The sequence below is a fragment of the Armigeres subalbatus genome, chromosome 1, assembly GCF_024139115.2.
Source record: "Armigeres subalbatus isolate Guangzhou_Male chromosome 1, GZ_Asu_2, whole genome shotgun sequence".
Lineage (NCBI taxonomy): Eukaryota > Metazoa > Arthropoda > Insecta > Diptera > Culicidae > Armigeres > Armigeres subalbatus.
The window spans coordinates 264,897,554-264,919,688 of NC_085139.1; the positions used below are offsets into that span (position 1 = coordinate 264,897,554).

A 22,135-nucleotide genomic window follows, 5' to 3' on the forward strand; every position below is an offset into this window, starting at 1 on the left:
TCGTGCCGTAGCAGGAGTGCTCACTCAAATCCAGGACGGGTCGGAGAAGGTCATCAGCTTTGTATCCCAGAAATTGAACTCAGCCCAGCAAAATTATTCGGCAACGGAAAAGGAAGCGCTGGCGGTCCTTATGTCAGTGGAGAAGTTCCGCGGCTACATCGAAGGTAGTCATTTCACGCTTGTAACGGATGCTTCCGCGCTTCAATACATCCGTAACAACAAATGGCGTCCGTCATCCAGGCTCAGTCGCTGGAGTTTAGACTTGCAGCACCTGGACATGACCATCATTCATCGAAAAGGTACTGAGAACATAGTACCCGACGCGCTTTCGCGTAGCATATGTGCTATACAAGCATCCAAGTCAGGAACATCATCGTTTGAAGACCTGGTGCGAAAGGTGGGAGCGGAACCCGCGGATTATCCGAGCTTTCGTCTCGAGGACGGTCAGCTTTGGAAATATATCGCGGTGGACGACGAACCTTTTGACGTGAGGTTCGAATGGAAACTGGTTCCCCCTCCAGAGAATCGACAAAGAATCCTAGAACAGGAACACGAAAAATCGTTCCACCTCGGAGTCGAGAAGACATTAGCTCGCCTGAAACTCCGATTTTTCTGGCCGCATATGGCCACGGACACTCGGAAATTGGTTCAGAGGTGTGTCGTCTGCAAAGAAAGCAAACCTGCATCAGTTTCCACCATCCCGGTGATGGGGAAACAAAAACTAGCGGATCATCCATGGCAAATCGTCGCTATGGACTATATAGGTCCACTCCCCAAGAGCAAGGCAGGATATATGCACATCCTGGTGGTGCAAGATTTGTTCAGCAAATGGTGTCAACTACATCCCGTTCGAAGGATCGAATCGGGTAACCTCTGCAAAACGTTCCGAGAGTGTTGGTTTCTAAGGAATTCTATCCCAGAGATCGTTTTGACAGATAACGCCACGACCTTTCGGTCGAAAGACTTCGAAGCTCTGCTCAAGCAGTACGGAATCAAGCACTGGACAACATCACGACATCACAGCCAAGGAAACCCGGTTGAAAGGCTCAACCGTTCCATCAACGCAGCGATACGGACGTACTGTCAAAAGGACCAGCGTGGTTGGGATACCAAGATTCCCGACATCGAGCATGTCTTCAACAACACTGTGCATTCCGCCACAGGCTTCACTCCATTCTTCGTTACTCGAAATCACGAGATCGCTACAAGCGGAGACGATCATCAGAGGATGCGACACAAGGAGGAGTATGAACCGGAAGAACGAACTCAGAAGCATAAGCAAATATGTGGAGAAATATATGACCTGGTATCTAAAAATTTACTTAAAGCGTATGAATCCAGCGCACAGCGGTACAACTTGCGCAAGCGGGCACGTCCGGAAGAATTCAAAGTGGGTCAAAATGTATACCGCCGTAACTTCAAGCAATCGAACGCAGGAGAATACTACAACGCTAAGCTAGCGCCTATGTATTTGCCCTGTCGTGTGGTAGCTAAATTGGGTTCAAGCTCTTACGAGCTCGAGGATGCTGATGGTAAAAATGTGGGTGTCTGGCCAGCGGAGCACATAAAGCCTTAGTTCCCGTTGTTCGCGAGCGATCTATACTTCCCCCATAACCTATCTGTTTCCTGTAGGCAATATGATACACCGCGGAATAACTTCAGAGTAACTCACTCTCCATGCCACATAACGCAGTTTGTCTCTCTCATGAGAATTGAGAGAAGATTGCATGCTGTGAGTGGTGTCGATCTCCTAATGTGAATATCTTGTGTTTCTCTCAATGAGAGATGGTTAAAAGCTTAGCTTAGGAGATTTTCCACGTTCGGGAAAACCCATAACGTTATTTTAGGCCGGCCGCATATCAATTAAGTTTTTATAATCAAAATCGATCGTTAGAGAAACTAAACTATCTTCCAATATTGAAAGAATTTCCAATTAGAACATTCTCTAGCGATCAAGCCATGAGTGAGTATGATGTACATCCGTGAGTCTTCGAGTAAACGGAACAGAAATGGGTAGCAGGGAGGAGCTGGTCATTTGCTCAAACATACTCCGACAATTTAGGATTGAGCAGCGACGAACCCGTGACGGTTAGATGGGACGAAGCTAATTAGTCAACCAGCACAATCTTGTCTATAGACAAGATCCTACGGGTGTTCGAGGAGCCGAAAATATACCTTTGGATTCACCGTGATGGCGTGCCAGATCACGGGGATCCCCCAATTGCGCGTACCCGAATCGAGCACCTTATAAATCATAAAACAGCTTTGCGATCAACGTAAATTTTGTTAACTTTGTTACTCTGTTTATTATTTAAATTTTGATGTTTTCATTCTTGGTTCTGCTTTGTTAGTTAATATGATTGTTCTTTTTTCTGTTGATAAAAAAAAATTAAAATACACATATTTATAATTTTTTTATTCTACCTCGGGGGAAATGTTACATTTCAACAAATGTCCCATAATAACAAACTTAAAATTATCTAAAACCTATTATAAAATTTATTCGTTAGGAGCTAGGAAACTGTTATTATTGTTAAAAAATTGTTATTTGGTATCACCGCCACCGACATCCCACTCCGACAGTACGAAATTGCCGAAAAACGCAATGCCAAAAATGTTCGGGAGGTGTCTTCCGCCCGAACGAATGAAACTCGGTCTACAAGGGGGGTTCTGGTGGATCAAGCGAACGAACTTCGGTCTCTTCTGTTCGAGTCGTCAGTGCGATAAGACGTGTAACTTTTAAAAATCTCGGAAAAGTGGTCGAGTATCCTCCCTAGTTACTGGTGAGATCGTTCCGTTTCGTGACCGACGCGGCGTTCCCTACAAGTGAAGAGCCCTCTTATTCGCGAATTGTCCAAAACCAGGGGTTTCATCAGACGAGTGTAGCGACTAACGTAAAAACCCCCACGCGATCGTGGAAGAGACTGGTCCATAGGGCGTGGTTGAAGATCCACGAGGCAGTGCCAAAAACCTCTATAACAATCGCGAGTGAAGATTCCCTCAATACATCTCCCGTAGTGCCAAACTGTCGTGAAATTGTGAAATTTCGTGATCCCTCGTTGTCGGAATACCTCCCCATCCAAGGAAGTAACGCGTGAATGGGTCGAGTTCGATCGGTAGTGCGGAGTGACACGGTTACAACGGCAGGCGGCAGAAAGGAGAAGCCCTTCTCCCAACGTAGAAATTTCCACTCGGCTAGGAAAGCTAGATTGCCCCTGGGATGAGTCCAAAAGGTGAGTCGCATGTTCTAAATTCCTACGTAAGCTAAACTCGAACTTACACACCTTAGTATATGAAAAAGTTATTAGAAAATAGGAATCGAATGTAAATAAAACGTTTTTCATTGACTTAGGAGCATGAAGGTTTCTACTTTTAAAGTATTCTACATTTACTCATTAAAAATTACGAAAAACATAATAAAATAATGAATAAAATCAACTACTCCTGACTCGAAATCCGTCCACCGTGGACGGATTTCAAATCAAAGGATCAAAATCCGTACAGCTATTTTTTAACTAAATATTTAAATTGAAACAGTCTGATGGACTAAACTACCACTGTAAATAGTTCGATACGCACCTTCCGTATTCCGCTTATTTTATGTAATCATTCGCAATTAGCAAAGTAACACAATTACTTTTGGTGCAATAATGCTCTACCCGAAAACAAAAGGGCGGCCAAAACTCCGCGTTTAATCGTTGGCGATTTGTTTTTGATTTTTGTTGTTTTAATTTCAAAGCCTTCTTTCCATTTCAATGCCCTAAAAGCTAACTGCCAAGTATCTGAACAGGACAAGATAAATTATTTCTACATTAATTACCTTTAACCCCCTTTAATTTATTGATATCTCATGAGGTGGACGGATTTCGGTGCTGTACGGATTCCGGTCCCGCACGGTACTGTGGTTTTACCACTTCAAGTTCGGTAACTATGGCAATCGTGAAAGCACGCCTCTTCCATGGCTGTAACTCCTTCTCAATGCTACCTATGCATCACCTGTCCGTTGGTTTTTCGATTTCGAGTGAAGGTAAGTGTTGGTTGCCAATCGCAACTGATGAGTTCGCGTTGGCTTTCTCGCCAGTTGAGATCAATCGGCTGTTCGAATGGCATTCGAGAGTAGAACGATTCGATCCTTTTTTCATCAATCATATTTTGTTCCAGATTTTTTTATAATACCAACATGCCATGCAAATTCAAACCTCGGACGCTTAAACACTTCTCCATGAACCTATAACACTGGTCGACAGTAAATTTGTATCCATGATGTTCATGTGTAGTTGTCGACCTCTAGAATCGACTGGTGACTGGTAATTTCCGATATTTTTTGGTCGCAAAGTAGAACTTCTTTCGTCGCTTCAACGGCATTGAACTTATTTTCATGATTGAATGCATGCAATCTTTTTTTTCCCTTGTTGGATATTTTAGTCACTGTGACCATTTGTTAGATCTATTGTGTCATAGGGGCAGCAGGGACTATGTCCAAGGGCTTGACGATCCCTCCCCAGGCCATCTTCGAGTTGTGGCGCCTGCCTAGGATGTGGTGGGGTTTGACAGTGGGTCCTGTTAAACCTCTATAAAAAGCTGCATGTATCCGCAAGTAGGCTCCGCCAAAGCGACCGTGTGCCGCTCAAAGCGCACAAGCCCAAGTCCTGGTGTTAGGTGGGACGCTAAACAGCCCTGACACGATGGCCCAATAAGCCGCCTGGAAAACCAATAATTACGAACAATATAAGAGATAATGCGACTCGATATAATCAGCAAAGACCTAGGCGACGAATAAAGGATCACGATTGGAAGCTTGGAACATGGAACTGCAAGTCGCTAGGTTTCGCAGGTTGCGACAGAATGATCTACGATGAAGTACATCCCCGCAACTTCGACGTCGTGGCGCTGCAGGAGATTTGCTGGACAGGACAGAAAGTGTGGAAAAGCGGGCATCGAGCGGCTACCTTCTACCAAAGCTGTGGCACCGCCAACGAGCTGGGATCTGGCTTCATAGTGCTGGGTAAGATGCGCCATCGTGTGATTGGATGGCAGCCAATCAACGCAAGGATGTGCAAGCTGAGGAATAAATGCCGTTTCTTCAACTATAGCATCATCAACGTGCACTGCCCACACGAAGGGAGACCCGACGACGAGAAAGAAGCGTTCTACGCACAGCTGGAGCAGACATACGATGGATGCCCACTGCGGGACGTCAAAATCGTCATCGGTGACATGAACGCACAGGTAGGAAGGGAGGAAATGTATAGACCGGTCATCGGACCGGATAGTCTGCACACCGTATCGAATGACAACGGCCAACGATGCATAAACTTCGCAGCCTCCCGCGGAATGGTAGTCCGAAGCACCTTCTTTCCTCGCAAAAATATCCACAAGGCCACATGGAGATCACCTTCCGGAGAAGCAAATCGACCAGGATCTAATCGACGGTAAATTCTTCTCCGACATCACGAACGTCCGCACTTACCGCAGTGCGAATATTGAATCCGACCACTACCTTGTTGCAGTATGCCTGCGCTCAAAACTCTCGACGGTGTACAACACGCGTCGAAGTCGGACGCCGCGGCTTAATCTTGGGCGGCTACAAGACGCTAGACTAGCCCAAGAATACGCCCAGCAGCTGGAAGTGGCACTCCCAACGGAAGAGCAGCTAGGCGCAGCGTCTCTTGAAGATGGCTGGAGAGATATTCGATCCGCCATTGGTAGCACCGCAACCGCTGCACTTGGCACGGTGCCCCCGGATCAGAGAAACGACTGGTATGACGGCGAATGTGAGCAGTTAGTAGAAGAGAAGAATGCAGCATGGGCGAGATTGCTGCAACACCGCACGAGGGCGAACGAGGCACGATATAAACAGGCGCGGAACAGACAAAACTCGATTTTCCGGAGGAAAAGCGTCAGCAGGAAGATCGAGACCGTGAAGAGACGGAGCAACTGTACCGTGCTAATAACACACGAAAGTTCTATGAGAAGCTGAACCGTTCACGTAAGGGCCACGTGCCACAGCCTGATATGTGTAAGGACTTAAACGGGAACCTTCTTACGAACGAGCGTGAGGTGATCCAAAGGTGGCGGCAGCACTACGAAGAGCACCTGAATGGCGATGTGGCAGGCGAAGATGGCGGTATGGTGATGGACCTGGGGGAACGCGCGCAGGACATAATTCTACCGGCTCCGGATCTCCAAGAAATCCAGGAGGAGATTGGCCGCCTGAAGAACAACAAAGCCCCTGGGGTTGACCAACTACCAGGAGAGCTATTTAAACACGGTGGTGAGGCACTGGCTAGAGCGATGCACTGGGTCATTACCAAGATTTGGGAGGAGGAAGTTTTGCCGCAGGAGTGGATGGAAGGTGTCGTGTGTCCCATCTACAAAAAGGGCGATAAGCTGGATTGTAGCAACTACCGCGCAATCACATTGCTGAACGCCGCCTACAAGGTACTCTCCCAAATTTTATGCCGTCGACTAGCACCAATTGCAAGGGAGTTCGTGGGGCAGTACCAGGCGGGTTTTATGGGCGAACGCTCCACCACGGACCAGGTGTTCGCCATTCGCCAAGTACTGCAGAAGTGCCGCGAATACAACGTGCCCACACATCATCTATTCATCGACTTGGATCGGGTGATGTGAGTAGTTCGAGTTTCAGGGGTATTCTCGAGTCCCTTCGAAACCCGCAGAGGGTTACGGCAAGGTGATGTTCTTTCGTGTCTGCTATTCAACATCGCTTTGGAAGGGGTAATACGAAGAGCAGGGATTAACACGAGTGGTACAATTTTCAATAAGTCCATCCAGCTTTTTGGCTTCGCCGACGACATAGATATTATGGCACGTAACTTTGAGAAGATGGAGGAAGCCTACATCAGACTGAAGAGGGAAGCCAAGCGGATCGGACTAGTCATCAACACGTCGAAGACGAAGTACATGATAGGAAGAGGTTCAAGAGAAGACAATGTGAGCCACCCACCGCGAGTTGGCATCGGTGGTGATGAAATCGAGGTGGTAGAAGAATTTGTGTACTTGGGCTCACTGGTGACTGCCGAAAATGATACCAGCAGAGAAATTCGGAGACGTATAATGGCTGGAAATCGTGCATACTTTGGACTCCGCAAGACGCTCCGATCGAATAGAGTTCGCCGCCGTACCAAACTGACAATCTACAAAACGCTAATTAGACCGGTAGTCCTCTACGGACACGAGACCTGGACGATGCTCGTGGAGGACCAACGCGCACTCGGAGTTTTCGAAAGGAAAGTGCTGCGTACCATCTATGGTGGGGTGCAGATGGCGGACGGTACGTGGAGGAGGCGAATGAACCACGAGCTGCATCAGCTGCTGGGAGAACCATCCATCGTTCACACCGCGAAAATCGGACGACTGCGGTGGGCCGGGCACGTAGCCAGAATGTCGGACAATAACCCGGTGAAAATGGTTCTCGACAACGATCCGACGGGTACAAGAAGGCGAGGTGCACAGCGGGCAAGGTGGATCGATCAGGTGGAAGATGACTTGCGGACCCACCGTAGACTGCGTGGTTGGCGACGTGTAGCCATGGACCGAGCCGAATGGAGAAGACTCTTATATACCGCACAGGCCACTTCGGCCTTAGTCTGAATAAATGAATGAATTGTGTCATAGAATAGATAGGGACACGGCAGGTATTTCCGTCCATCGTCGTAGGGGCTAAAATCAACGAAAGCAACGTACATTTGCTAGAACTCCACTATAGCAGAACGTTTCTCCTGAGCTTACGATTTGGTACGTATGAGTTTTACAAAAAAGCGTCTCTTTTATTGGTTTTCGCGACTATGACGAACAGACGAAAACACCTGCCGTGTCCCTATTCATTTTCGTTGAATATTTAAAAGTTAAAATAATAAGTTAATATCATAACCAAAGTTATTCTTCTTCTTCTTATTGGCATTACATCCCCACACTGGGACAGAGCCGCCTCGCAGCTTAGTGTTCATTAAGCACTTCCACAGTTATTAACTGCGAGGTTTCTAAGCCAGGTTACCATTTGTGCATTCGTATATCATGAGGCTGGCACGATGATACTTTTATGCCCAGGGAAGTCGAGACAATTTCCAATCCGAAAATTGTCTAGACCGGCACCGGGAATCGAACCCAGCCACCCACAGCATGGTCTTGCTTTGTAGCCGCGCGTCTTACCGCACGTCTAAGGAGGGCCCCAAAGTTATTACGGTATCTAAGTGACACCACGAGTGACCTTCCAGGGGGAACGGTTACATTCAGTAAAAATGTTCAGCAGCACCATAACAGTATATGGAGACGCATGGTACTTTTGTGCAATGATTAATCTGGTGACTAAAATGTCATCACATCCGTTTAATTAATCCGTATAGACTGAGCCAAAGAAAAAAAAAATTAAATGGCTGTCATTTCGTCATTTTTTTCCGTACTGACCTGATTTTATCATGTTCTGTTCCTACAGATCCCAGAATTCAGAAAAAGTGACGTATGCGCCAAATAACAACATACTAGTTTTCTATTTTTCTGTTAAAGAGCACGATGAGTACTACTCGTTAACACCATTTTCGGAAAATGGTATAAACGTCACTTTTTCAGATTACGGCAGTATATCATAACCAAAAATCATTGTAACTTCTGTTCCTGAAATGGACAGTAACAGATTTCTACGAAGTGACCCTTTGGGAACCGGCCTCAAAATTGCCAGTTCAATACTCCCGCTCTATATTGACAATATGGGTATCAAACTTCAGCATTTTGCAAGTCAATGACATCCGAATATGATTGTGAGGATATTGGCTACCTTAATACTAATATTGGTCAGGCCCTCGCATACTTCATCACCTTTCAAACCATTTTCACATTTGTAGCAGCCTAGCGATAATTTTTGGATTCCGTTCTTTCCCATCTGCTTTCTCACACCCACTGCGCCCTTCCACTACCTATACGAGTAGCATCGAAACCGATATGCCAATAAAATTTAATTTGAAACTGATCACGATCATTCAACTTTTGCCTAAATACTTCTAAATTTGTAAATTTTCCGCACGTTGAAGTTGGTAGATCGAAATTTTCTACAATCTTTATGACAGCATCCGTACTCCATCCGATCTTGCAAAGTAAATGAACAACCCTAGAAATACAACAAACTAGTAAACTACAGGCAATGGATAAGACATTCTTGAAATAATTATGAGAATCGGTTAGAAGATGCCCGGAAATCGCCGGTTTGACATCACGATTCTCATGATTTCTTGATCGCAGTATTCAACATGTTAATCAAAAACGTGTACTTCCCAACATGTAATTAGGTTCTGGTTGCCCCTGATACAAGTTGCCCTACAAATTCTTGCACACTTGTACGTTTATTCAATTGAACGGATGTGATGAAATTTGACTAACAAGTTTTGTCACTGGATGAACCATTTTACAAACGCCCGGGGTTCTGCCAAATCGCACCAAGCGCCAACCAAAAATCTACAAATTTTCTGCTTAAGGCTTAGCTTAAGCCCGAACCAGTGGCGTAGCCAGAAAATTGGTCTGGGGGGGGGGGGGTTTCTGAACATTTTTTTTCGGAAAAAAAATTTCTTCCAAAAATTTTGTCTGGGGGGGGGGGGGTTATACTCAAAACCACCCCCGTGGCTACGCCACTGGCCCGAACTATTCGGAATCCTTTCTTCACCTCTCGTTTTCAAGGGCACCACTATTGATAATAATGCAACTAGCAGCTGCCAAATTTTTATTCTTAGCCAAAATAAAAGGATGACAATTATTCGTTTGTTCTTTGTTGAGACCAATCTACTGCCTCTGAAAATGCGAGGTATTTTTTTCGATTCGGGACAATTCCATTCTACCATACTTAATTAAACACAATTCGTATCGGAAACCCCCAACCCGTTTCCCTTTTACGATCAAAATATTACAAGTCAGCCAAAAAGCCGTTTGGTACGTTTTGTCAGAACCCAGACCAAATGTACCAAGCGTCTCCATATGTTGTTGTGCTTATATGCTACTGAATATTTTTACTGGAAATACCTACCCGACTAGAAGGTCATATCAAAATTATATCAACCTATGTTATTATGTTATGCTAATTTTTTATAACAAAATTTGATAGAAACGTGGTGCAGGATGTTGTTAAAATATCTAAATTTTTATCAAAAATTACACTACTGGAAACAAAAAACTATCAAATTTTGTTACAATTTTATCATAAAAATAACAAATTTTGATAAAAATTTATAACAGAATCAGATACAAAATATATTGTTTATGTGCAGTTGGAATTTTTCACAGGTCGTGATGGGTCTCCAGATTGTGATCAATAATCAGAAATTTTTTTTTTATATGTACAAGAATATTTTTCGAGAACATGAAACTAACAACATTGCAATAAAGGCAACCTTTTCAAATTATATCAGCATTGTGATATCTATGGCTGAAGGACTTTGCTACATCTATTTTAATTGCCTACTGTTGGGCAATTCGGTGTTAAGCATTTTTTTTAAATCATATTATGATAAAATCCTGTTACAACATTTGAAAGATACTGCTGCTAAGAACAAAATTGTATCAAAATAAGTTATAAATATCACAATATGTTAAAATTGTGTTCAGTTTCTGTTATGCTCTTCTAGTCGGGATACTCACCGTTCTATCTAGGATGCTCATTTTTGCCTGAAATACACTCGTGAGGACGTTCATATAACGTAATAACTTAGGGTATGGTTCATTTCATTTTCATTTATTTAGTCTATATCTAAACAGATAACACTGAATCAACAATTTTACGCCACAATACACGGTTCGAGACCGCATCTCTCCATCCTCCGACACGCCCCACGCTCGCCAAGTCGTTTTGTACCTGGTCTGCCCATCTCGCTCGCTGCGCTCCACGCCTTCTCGTACCTGCCAGATCGGAAGCGAACACCATATTTGCAGGGTTGCTGTCCGACATTCTTGCAACATACCCGATCAGGAATGCATAACAAAATTATAACTCAATTCTATCAATGGTTGATATTTAAAACAACGTGTGTTATAATTAAATAATTCGATAAAAATTGATATTTCATATCAAAATTATAACAACGTTGGTTATGTAATATTTACACAAAATAATTGCCTACATTTTTTGTTGATATTGGAAAAAATCGGAGGTAATCACCTCCAGTAGAACTTGAATCTATGTTCGATATTGGCTACACAGTATAAAAATGTTACAGCATATATGATGTGACAAAAAGGCTCCGTTCGATTCCACTCATTTTTACATCTCTTTTTAATTTTACAGGTCGTCGTTACTATGAAGCTTGTATTCAATATTGCGTACAAGAAAAAGTTGGATGTAAAATGAAAGGCTATTGAACACAAAAATATGCGTTCAAATATTTCCATAGCGTGTAATTTTCAGAATTTTTAACTGTGTAGTACAAAGTTAATTGCCTACATTATGGATGGAAATCCGGCGTTGTAGCGTACCACATTTTTATACGTGATGTATGCAATTCATGGAAGTAGATTTTTGTACCTCATGAGCATATCAACGGTTGTTATAATGCTGAAATGAAGGTAACAATCTCTGCTATAATTATGTTACGGCTAGAGGGAATTTGCTGTAATTTTTGTTATTTTAACAACTAACCAGTCAATTTTATAACACATTTTGTTACATTACTTTTCTGAAATAAATAACTCCCCTTGTTATAATTTTGTTACGCATTCTTGAACGGGTGTCCGGCCCAGGGAATCAATATTCGGGCAACGCCTAACAATATACTCTTTGTCATCAACAGAGTTTGTTACTGACAAACGCACCTAGCGACAAACCTTTATCCGAACCCGAACACAATATGACAAGAATCATTGGGTTTGCATGCTCTTATATTTCCGAAAATACGATGCTAATTTTGTAATCATTGTTCGATTCTCGAATATTTCCATAAAAGCAGACACTATGATAGCATAAAACCGAAATTGGCTCTTGAAATAACGCAAAATAACGGGTTGAAAAGTTAGCAACAAGATTGTCTTCTTTTTTGTTGCTGACAAAAATTTTCGGATCTTTGTCATTATTATCTCCGACAAAAACAAAGCTTTGTCTTTGGTTCGCTTTTGTCGCTTGTTTCGCACGCGCATTCCAAAAAAATTGATTCCCTGGTCCGGCCCATCGTACCCTTCCGGCTTAGCTACCTTCTGGATACTGGGTTCGCCGTAAAGTTGGGCGAGCTCGTGATTCATTCCTTGCCGCCACACACCGTCTTCTTGCACATCGTCAAAGATGGTCCTAAGCACCCGTCTCTCGAATACTCCGAGTGCTTGCAAGTCCTCCTCGAGCATTGTCCATGTTTCATGTCCGTAGAGGACAACCGGTCTTATTAGCGTCGTGTAGATGACACATTTGGTGCGGCGGCGATTTTTTTTTTGACCGCAGTTTCTTCTGGAGCCCGTAGTAGGCCCGACTTCCACAGATGATGCGCCTTCGTATTTCACGACTAACATGGTTATCAGCCGTTAGCAAGGATCCGAGGTAGATGAATTCCTCGACCACCTCGAAGCTATCCCCGTCTATCGTAACACTGCTTCCCAGGCGGGCCCTGTCGCGCTCGGTTCCGCCCACAAGCATGCACTTTGTCTTTGACGCATTCACCACCAGTCCAACTTCTGTTGCTTCACGTTTCAGGCGGGTGTACAGTTCTGCCACCTTTGCAAATGTTCGGCCGACAATGTCCATGTCATCCGCGAAACAAATAAATTGACTGGATCTGTTGAAAATCGTACCCCGGCTGGAACACCCGGCTCTCCGCATGACACCTTCTAGCGCAATGTTAAAAAACAGGCACGAGAGTCCATCACCTTGTCTTAGTCCCCGGCGCGATTCGAACGAACTGGAGTGTTCGCCCGAAATCTTCACACAGTTTTGCACACCATCCACCGTTGCTTTGATCAGTCTAGTAAGCTTCCCAGGGAAGCTGTTCTCGTCCATAATTTTCTATAGCTCTACGCGGTCTATACTGTCGTATGCCGCCTTGATATCAATGAACAGATGGTGCGTTGGGACCTGGTATTCACGGCATTTTTGAAGGATTTGCCGTACAGTAAAGATCTGGTCCATTGTCGAGTGGCCGTCAACGATGCCGGCTTGGTAACGGCTCCCGGCTCCCACGAACTCCTTCACTATTGGTAACAGACGACGGAAGATTATCTGGGATATCACTTTGTAGGCGGCATTAAGGATGGTGATCGCTCGAAAGTTCTCACACTCCAGCTTGTCGCCTTTCTTGTAGATAGGGCATATAACCATTTCCTTTCACTCCTCCGGTAGCTGTTCAGTTTCCCATATTCTGACTATCAGTTTGTGCCGGCAAGTGGCATGCTCTTTCGGGCCCATCTAGATGAGCTGAACTTCGATACCATCCTTCAAGCAGCTGCTGCTTGTCCTTAATTGTTGGATGGCATCCTTAACTTCCCTCAAGGTGGGGGCTGGTTGGCTTCCCGGCAAGCCTGCCGACCTCAAATTCAACGCAAGCTTTATTCGCCCTGCAAGCAAACGCCACATGACCCTTTGAGCAATTTCTAGCTATTTGCAGGCATTGGAATCGTAAGTTGATTTCCGATTCTTTTGACCCGAGAAGGCGCTTAAGCTTGGCCACTGTCTGCGCGAAGGTAAATTCCATCGGTTTAGGTAAAATGTGGCTTGCACACGTTTCGTGTTTCATAAGACCAATTTTCGTTATAAGCAGGCGAACTGTTGTGCAGCCTGGCAACATCCTTCTTGAAAGGATCGTTGTACCAGAAATACTACACAGAGAGTGACGTTGATTTCGGCCTCGTACCTGAATTCCTTAATATTGCTGGCGAAGGAATCAACAATTTGATCCATGGTTGCTGGTGTGTACTTGTACTTTGATGGACAATGCGACACTATTGTTGCTGAATTGCGGTGCTGATATTATTGTTGCGCTGCCGCTGAACTAATCGAGCCATCAACTCATTATTCTGCGCTAGCTGCTGCTGCTGCGTTACCTGAAACACTTGAATCAGCGGGCTTTCGTTACTATGCTTCTAGATGCTGTTGGTTAGACGGTATTGTTTGGGCGTATCTGCTCTTGCTGCGTTGTTATGTTGGTAACCACTTGACAGATTGTGATGAAATCTCGCTTAACTTTTCAAAAGGACCTAAGTAACATTTTTTCATGAATTAATTTGAATAGTGCAATCAACAGAACAACATGAAAGCTTTTGACTGCAGTACTCATGAAAAAATGTTACTTAGGACCTTGTGAAAAGTTAAGCGAGAAATACTGCCAGATTATGCAGTACATGAATAACATTCTTTTGCTACATTCAATCAGAATTGCATTAATTTTATACTTACTCTTCAGAAGGTTTCACCCTAATCAATGTATCTGCAGTTTATCAAACCGAGTGTTCGCCATTTTGGTTGTCATAATCCAGTCCAATATGGTCATCTAAACATATTACTAGTGAATGAATATCTTTTAATAGATCTTGGTAAAACATATTATAGTTTGATATGAAAATAATCCGACTGGGACCGCATCTACTCATGTTTATGTCGTCGTTAGTTCACGAATATACTAACGCGTTTGTTTTGATAATGGCAGCAGGTTGCTTTCCGTCCAGAGCACAAGCAGAGCGATTTTTTTTTAAACTGAGAACCGCGCGTGAGAGCGATCGAAAGCCATTGGCGGTGATGATGTCGGAGAGAATGTTTCAAACTATCGGCCAGATAGAAGGTATCGAAGGATCGCCGCAAAGGAAAGCGCAAAAGAACAAAACCGTCTTTACGGCGGCCGTCTTCGTTGTCGTCGCCGTTGCCTGCTTTCAGCTTTACCAGCAACAGCAGCAGCAACCCCAGCAGTGCCGGAGGCGGTCAACTTCAATCAAACTGCTCCTCTCCTTCATGGGTATATCCGCCCGGTCCGTCGGTCGTCCGTTCATTCGTTCCGTTCCCGTATACACATTGGACGGCCGTTCTCTGTCGGTTCGATTCAACTTCAGTCAATCGCGCCCGCTGAGTCAGTCATTGAGTAGAGGTTGACGGGTGTGGACGTGCTTTTTCGTCGATCTTGTTTTTGGGTCTTTCATTTATGGTAGAACAAATCGGTGACGGTATTGTTGTTCTGTAGAACTTTGTGTATTGAAGGTAGAGCGTTTTGCGCAAAAGTGAATAATCACGACCGAGCTGTTATGCAGACGTTTGTAATACAGTGGTTATGAAAGGGAGAAGTTTGGCGAAATAAAGTGAATCGGAAGAAGTTTCAAATAATTTCATTTGTGGAAAAAGGGTTCTGTCGATTGAATTGTACAATGATCGTAGTCTAGCATTAATAGACACCCTAATTGAAGTGAGCTGAATCTTTGTAATACAAGCGAATAAGCCAGTGTGCTGTTTTTTGAAACCATGGCGACGTGCAAAATCGTGCTGAGAGGCCTACTAGGATTGATGCTGTCAGTTTTGTTAATCGGGATAAGCTCAGTGGAATCGGTGGAAGAGCTGAAGTGTGAACTTATCACGGTGTCGGCCTGTCAGAATCTGGTTTACAATATGACGGTTGCTTCTGCGCCAATTACGACGACGGTATCCGCGACCAGTGGTTCCGGTAACTCAACCGGATCAGGCGAAGGAACCGGCAGTGAACCGGGTGCAATCAGATCGCAACTCGATGCGGAACTTCTGGTAAGTGAACGTTGCCCCGACGTAGAGGCCTCTGACGACGGCAGTATCTTATCTCTGTCAAAGCGGGTGATGAGCGTTGTTTATTGGGCTATGAAGTTGCGGGCGAAGATAGCATCCATTCTGAGAGAGTGCACTATCAGTTGGTTGAGGTTAATCATACCAACATTCAGTGGGCCTTTCCGTTCCGGAGCGAACGCGATATGTTGCGAAGAGGAATGAAAAATGTACGGGGCAAAAACACCGCATGGAGTTTTGATGCGGCCGAAACCGGTTGGAGTGCTTTGCGCCCGCTAATGGTGCCACTATGGGATCAGCTTAGTATTATAAGATTTTTTGAAATTATAAAAAACTCGTTATGTCGGCCCTTTTTATTGAACACTCAATTGAGGGGTTGATTCGTCGCTTACCCGACTAGTGGCAAATATTAGCCACATTGCAACTGCGTTTCGCCCACAATCCACTATCTTTTTTCGAGTCGATTCTCCTGTCCGCGTATCTCTGTTTTGTTGTTGCCTTCTTCTTCGTCTTCTAGTGCCCGCTTTGAACTGTCTGTTGTGCGCACCACGATACATTGCGGTTCGCTTCCCCACAGAAGATATTTTGTTTTATTTTTTACGATCCGCCGGGTCGGTTCGGGCAAGTGGCGGCTGCGGCCTGCGACGGCCAGCGCGGCGGCTATCTGCCAAAGCGAAAGAATAGCAGCGAATTGCTTTTAAAGTATTATTTTGTTCCTCACAACGGTCGGCGCATGGGCTGCGAAGCTACGCTGAATGGGGCGGTCAGCGGCGGCAAACGAGGAAAAGATTCCGCCAGTCGCGGCCAGATTCCGGACGGTTTTTCGCTTGTTTTGTAATCGACTTCTTGCCGAGCTGGTTGGAATCTTTTTATATACCTTCAGGAAATAATAAAGTGAGCATTACGTCTGGGATTTAGTCTTGTGTAGGCACAATGTTGCGTACTTGACAGTTTCCATCAAACGACGCTTTATCAAATGCTGTCAGTTGTGGTCCGGGGTCGTCATGTAATCTGGGGTTTGAGAAGTGGGTGAGCAGAGATTCCCCACGGGTTAAATTGGAGGCTTCCGCCGCAGGCGTTTCTATAGAATAGAACCCTTATCAGGGATGCGAAATGTGTTTGCGGTCATAAATTTATACACAGCTATCTTATCACTAGAGCCTTTTATTCATGTGTGGATACTTCGTGCAGTGCGAGTAAGAATGCCGACAAAGAGGATACCAACTGCCCCCTCAGTCCGCATTTCTTATGGCTGTGCACAACCTCTGCCGGTAATTGCGATATCAGGTTCCGACACTTCTGTCGTGTGTTGGGTGCTCCGAACGCGAATCGCCTCCAACTTGACCGACAATAATTGCTATTTAATTGAACAATTATGGCTCTTTCCAAACAAGTGTAGGGTTTCGAGCCGCCCAACCCGCGCAGTTTGAGCTAAATTCCAGCCGTCGTAGATTTTGGTCATAAACCGCTCCGCCCCAGCTCGTCAAGCCTGTCAAGCTCGGCTGTTTACACTCCGGTTCAGTCCATGATTCTTCGATGTCTGATTGCGGTGATTTTTTGTTTGCCTTTCGCCCCGCGCACTGCGGCGCGCTATGGGGCCAAAGAATGGCGTTGATAAGATTGTGACTCGAGTGCGGCTCGCCGCCTTTGAACTGCTTCTTCCAGCTGGGAAAAAACGAGCGTTGAAAAGCTTTTAGCACCACTTTACGATATGACTAACCTCTTCGCCGGATTCGGACCAACTTATCAAACAACACATCGCACGCTTCGCGCCAGATTCAGCCGACCGATGGACATGATTCTTCGATCGAGACGCGACAGACGAGCACGGATCATGCTCCCGGAATCGATGTCAATTAAAAGTGTACTGACTGCGTCCGTCAAGCGGGACGGCACGGTCACGCTCCGGCATCGGTTTCGCTGTGACGACGACGACGACGGCGAGAAGACAAACATCCTGCAATAATTGAAACTGCACCACCGCCACCGTGGCAGTAGGCTGTGAAATCATCCATCGCAAGATGTCTCCTAGGAGATAGAGGTGACATGCAGCAGCGCGCAGAAGACCGGCGGCGGCTGGGATGCCCTTTTATAGAGCGGGGCAAGTCTCGTCGTCAGCATCGCATCGATGGTGGCGGCATGTTCCGCCGCCGCCACCGCCGTTCGTTGGCTTGTCATTTTAATTGCATTCTAATTCACAGAGATGGCCAAGTACGGCGGCCGGCAAGCCGTAGTTCAGGCGCGACGTACTGAGCGACCGTAGCGCCTTCCGCTTCTGCTGCTGGTGGTGATCCATCTCCGTCCGCCGATGGATCGATGGTGATCGTCGTCGTCGCGAGTAAGCCGGTGGGAGGGGAGTTGCTCAACTGCCCATGCGACTCCACCGGTTGAAAATGGAGCGAAAAATGAAGTAATTAATCGTGCCTGGTGGCGGTTGTTTTTCTTGCTTGGTGGACAAGCAGTACCGATTTGGTAGTTGAAGATAGGAATTTTTCTCATAGGGTTTTTATAGTAGACTGAATCGCCAGCGGATTGGCAGTCTACAAAAAGATCGGCTCAATAAAGTCATGGAGTCAGGGTTTACATTCGGAAGATTAAAATAATGATCAGAAACGTCCAGGATGGATTTTTTCCGACACTAAAATTGCGAAGCATGCCTGAGAGCAGAGTTTTGATCATTCTGGTCTACAAAACGCCAATCTTTTTGGGCGTCCCACCACGCAGAATTATGATACAGAATAACAACATGCTTCTTGCGGGCGTCCCACTAACGAAGAAGAAGACAAATTCGACAACCAAGTTTATTGCATTATATGCGGACCTCCTACAACGCAAAGCTGTGGTTACTCTGATCCACAGCAACCAACATCATTGGGTCGTATGAATAAAAAGTAGTAAGTTCAACTTTACTACATTTTCAGTAGTAAACGTCACTTGTGGAACATGTTCGTATGAATAAAAGAGACTTTACTACACTACACATTTCGAACATACTACAAACAACTGATTCGGTATGAATAAAACAAGAGTTTACTACTGATTTCTTGTAGTCTGCTCAAGACGTTGCTACTCATGTTTCAAATGCAGATTACTCATCAGAATCGAAGCGAATCGGCTTTGTTCTTGAAAATAGAAGTCCAATTTAGGGAAAACAAACAAAACAGACATGTCTTTTGTTGATTAGCCACAAAAAATGATGAAATCATCATCGCCATCATGGGGTCAATTTTGTTTTGACGTTTCTCCGTGTAGTAAATGGTAGTAAACTGTAGTAAAGGCTAAGTTCGAATGTAGCATTTGCCATAAGTTCGAAAATGTTTTTATTCATATCAAACATGTAGTTTTCTCTGTGGACTTTATTTTTGAGTAGATACTACAACGCAAAGCTGTGGTTATTCTGATCCACAGCAATCAACATCATTGTCTTTGCGATCGTCCTTCCAACGCAGAGGGAGAATTTATTGTAGTGCATGTGGGCGTCCCAACACGCAGAATTGTGATTATTCTGATCCACATTTACACCATTCTTTCCGCGGGTGTCTCGCCAAAGCGGAGGAAAACATTCTGACACTCAATTATATTGAAGTGCATGCGAACATCCCACCACGCAGTGTTGTGAGCATTCTGATCCACAACAACACCATTCCTCTTGCGGGTGTCCCACCAACGCAAAGAAAGACATTCCGATAGTTAAATCTAATGCAGTGCATGCGGCCGTCCTGAACATGTCAAGGGCTGCATTTATGGCGGCCTTCATTGTCACGTTCGGGATATTTTCTGGCCCCGGTGCATTGATATTTTCCAGTGTGTTTGCGATTCCTAGCAGCTCCTCGCTCGTCAGTCTAACCTACTCTTGAGGATCTGATGCCTAAGGATCCTCTAGCCTAAGATCTGCGGAGACAATTTTTCCCCCGAAGTCCGAGGCTTTTCATCTGCGGTCTTGGTACACTGATTTATTTATCGCTTCGTACGCCCCATGGCTAACCTTATAGCAGACTGATGTGTGTAGTCTTCGTAGAAGTCATCGTGGAAAGTCTTGGGCCAAGGTTTCCACGGTGTCGGAATCTCTTGCAACTGTTTCGTCGTTCATTTTCATTGCATAGATTCTTGATTTTTTTTTCGCATTCTATGTATATGCCGGGCTCTGTTTAGGGTAGCACAAAAACAGATCCCCGTGGCCTCAATCTCTTAGAGGCCTTTGAAGCTGCCGACACGTTGGCTCACCTACTTTCGTAGCACCATAAACATTACCACAGTCTGTCGTTCGGTCGTTCTGTTACTAAAACTGGAAATCAGCTCCAACCTTTACGGGAGCAATCATTTTCCAATTTTGGTAACTGGTAATGCCTCTCTACCTACTACTTCCAAGAGGCCCCAGTGGTGTCATGGCGACACCAACTGGGAAGCCTACGATCGTCTTATGAGAAGTTCGATGGAAATCTCAACCTAAGCAGTTTTTTTTCGAATTCACCCAAATACTCCTGTAGCAAAGTCAACTCCATCAACGAAAAGCCGAGATCTGTCCCATCCACTTGAACGTTCAAAATTGAATCCATCTACGATTCTCAGGAGGATGCCGAAGAACGTTGCGTCTTTTGCCCTGTCTAGGAGCAAAAGAAAGTCATCTAGACCGGATGGGGCTGGTAATCCCTGCTCAAAAACTCCCCCCTTCCATCAAAGCCGGATTTTTAGCGGATGAATGGTGACAGAGCAATGTTAAACCGATTCCTAATAGTTACGTCCCTACTCGGGACACTTCCAAATTTCGACTACTCTCGCTGATCTTCTGTATGTGTGATGTCGTTGAGTGGTTGATCAACCTTTGGTTACGTTAGAAGTTGGAAGCAGACGTACTGGGTATGGGACAGGTTCATTTGTTGTCGGGCCAGAGGACTTTCTTCAGGACGCCTTCGAGCACTTTTAGTGATCATCCAAGGTGTCTTCCGCCACCTCCCATCAAACATCTACGCCGACGACAATCTTTTAGTTATTGTCGGTGACACACCAAGGCATACGCGAATCCGAGCTCAACTGTAACGCAGTCACTTGTTAGGCTACATCTATAGGGTTCACAATGCCAGCGATAAAATGCGTTTGAGAGAACGTATGCCAAGAAGAGGCACCAGCTGACAGGTCTCAGCATCAGGCTAGATGAGCTACTTATTTCCAACCGGATGATCATCGAGGTTCTTGGGGTATCGATCAAACGGGGTCTTGCGTTCCTGGCCCATTTTCGGTCCGTAATGGTCAACTGCCGTACAAGGGTCGACTTGGTCTAGCCGACAGCTTTGTTAATTGCTGCTTTGAGGAACGAGTATCCCAAGCATCCCTGAACCGAGAGCATCCTCGCGAATTTGCACCAGCTGACATCTATTGCCTGGATTGCCTGGATAACATGAAAACATGGAATAGTAAAGTTGTCAACCAGCATTGGGATAGTTAGTAAGGGGCAATAATTCTGCCCTCTGAGGAAAATGAAAGACACTGGCACCTTGTAGCGATTTGGCTTGTCCTAAAAATCAGAAAGATAAATCCTGACTGCGTACCGGCCGCACTCGAGCCTTCCACAACTTCGGAGGTGACCCTTTCCGTGTTATTTGTGAGATCTTTGAGAATCCTAACTCTATGGTACTAGGTCCATCATTGCTTGTAGCATTAGGAACGGTCTAGGAAATGATCGTTTATCAAGATTTTGAATCGATATACGTTTTCCATTACTATATGCTTCCGATTACTTTATCTTCTTATGCTTAAGAAGATCTTGCAGTGCTTAGCCGGTTCCTGTAGAAGATCGAGATAGTTTCTAAGCCAAATTCGGCGCTCTGCTACCCGATTACCAAGTTACATGGTTGAGCATTATGAACAACCTATTAATTATTCATCCCCAACTGTTGAAATAAGGAAGGAATTTGTAAACTCCGGAGAACAGCACTGGATATATTGAACAGGATATCATCTTATCAGGCTTCGGAATTCTCCTCATATGAATAAAAACCTACGATTAATCCATTAAACGGAGTATGATTTTTCATGTTGCCCTGTGAGGAAGTATTCTTACACAACATTTTTATCTGGATAGAATGGCGGGTGATAAATTCGTGAGCGCCGGCTCGCCGGATAAACTTAATTTTAATCCACAAATTTTCTTTCTCGTCGCCTCACCAGATAAATTTGACAAGCTTATTTACAAAAATTTAGGACCGCAACGGGATCCGAACCCAAAACAATTTTAAAATGTTTAGAGCGCCCACTATAACCACGCCACCACATGACCTGATTGAAAGCGAAGGGAATAACTGCTGTATTGAACCTTCTGCTTATCATGGCACATCGTCTGATTCAATCAGCTTGGAGAGGCAAAGTAAGCAGCATTTGACTTTCGCGAAACATAGAAAGAAGGATAACAATTTTTCGCACCATCGCTTG

General features: G+C 44.8%; 1 protein-coding gene across 2 annotated transcripts in view; it reads left to right on the forward strand.

The window, feature by feature from the left end:
- LOC134207290 (frizzled-3) overlaps positions 1–22,135 on the forward strand; it is a 170,404-nt gene that overhangs the window by 91,776 nt on the left and 56,493 nt on the right. Inside the window, exon 1 of one of the 2 annotated variants that reach the window (XM_062683013.1) lies at positions 14,782–15,694. The exons of the other annotated variant lie outside the window; for it this stretch is intronic. Coding sequence (XP_062538997.1) covers positions 15,419–15,694 — 276 coding nt within the window. The 5' untranslated portion in view covers positions 14,782–15,418. Of the gene's footprint in view, positions 1–14,781; positions 15,695–22,135 lie in introns of those variants that run through there. 2 annotated transcript variants of the gene reach the window in all.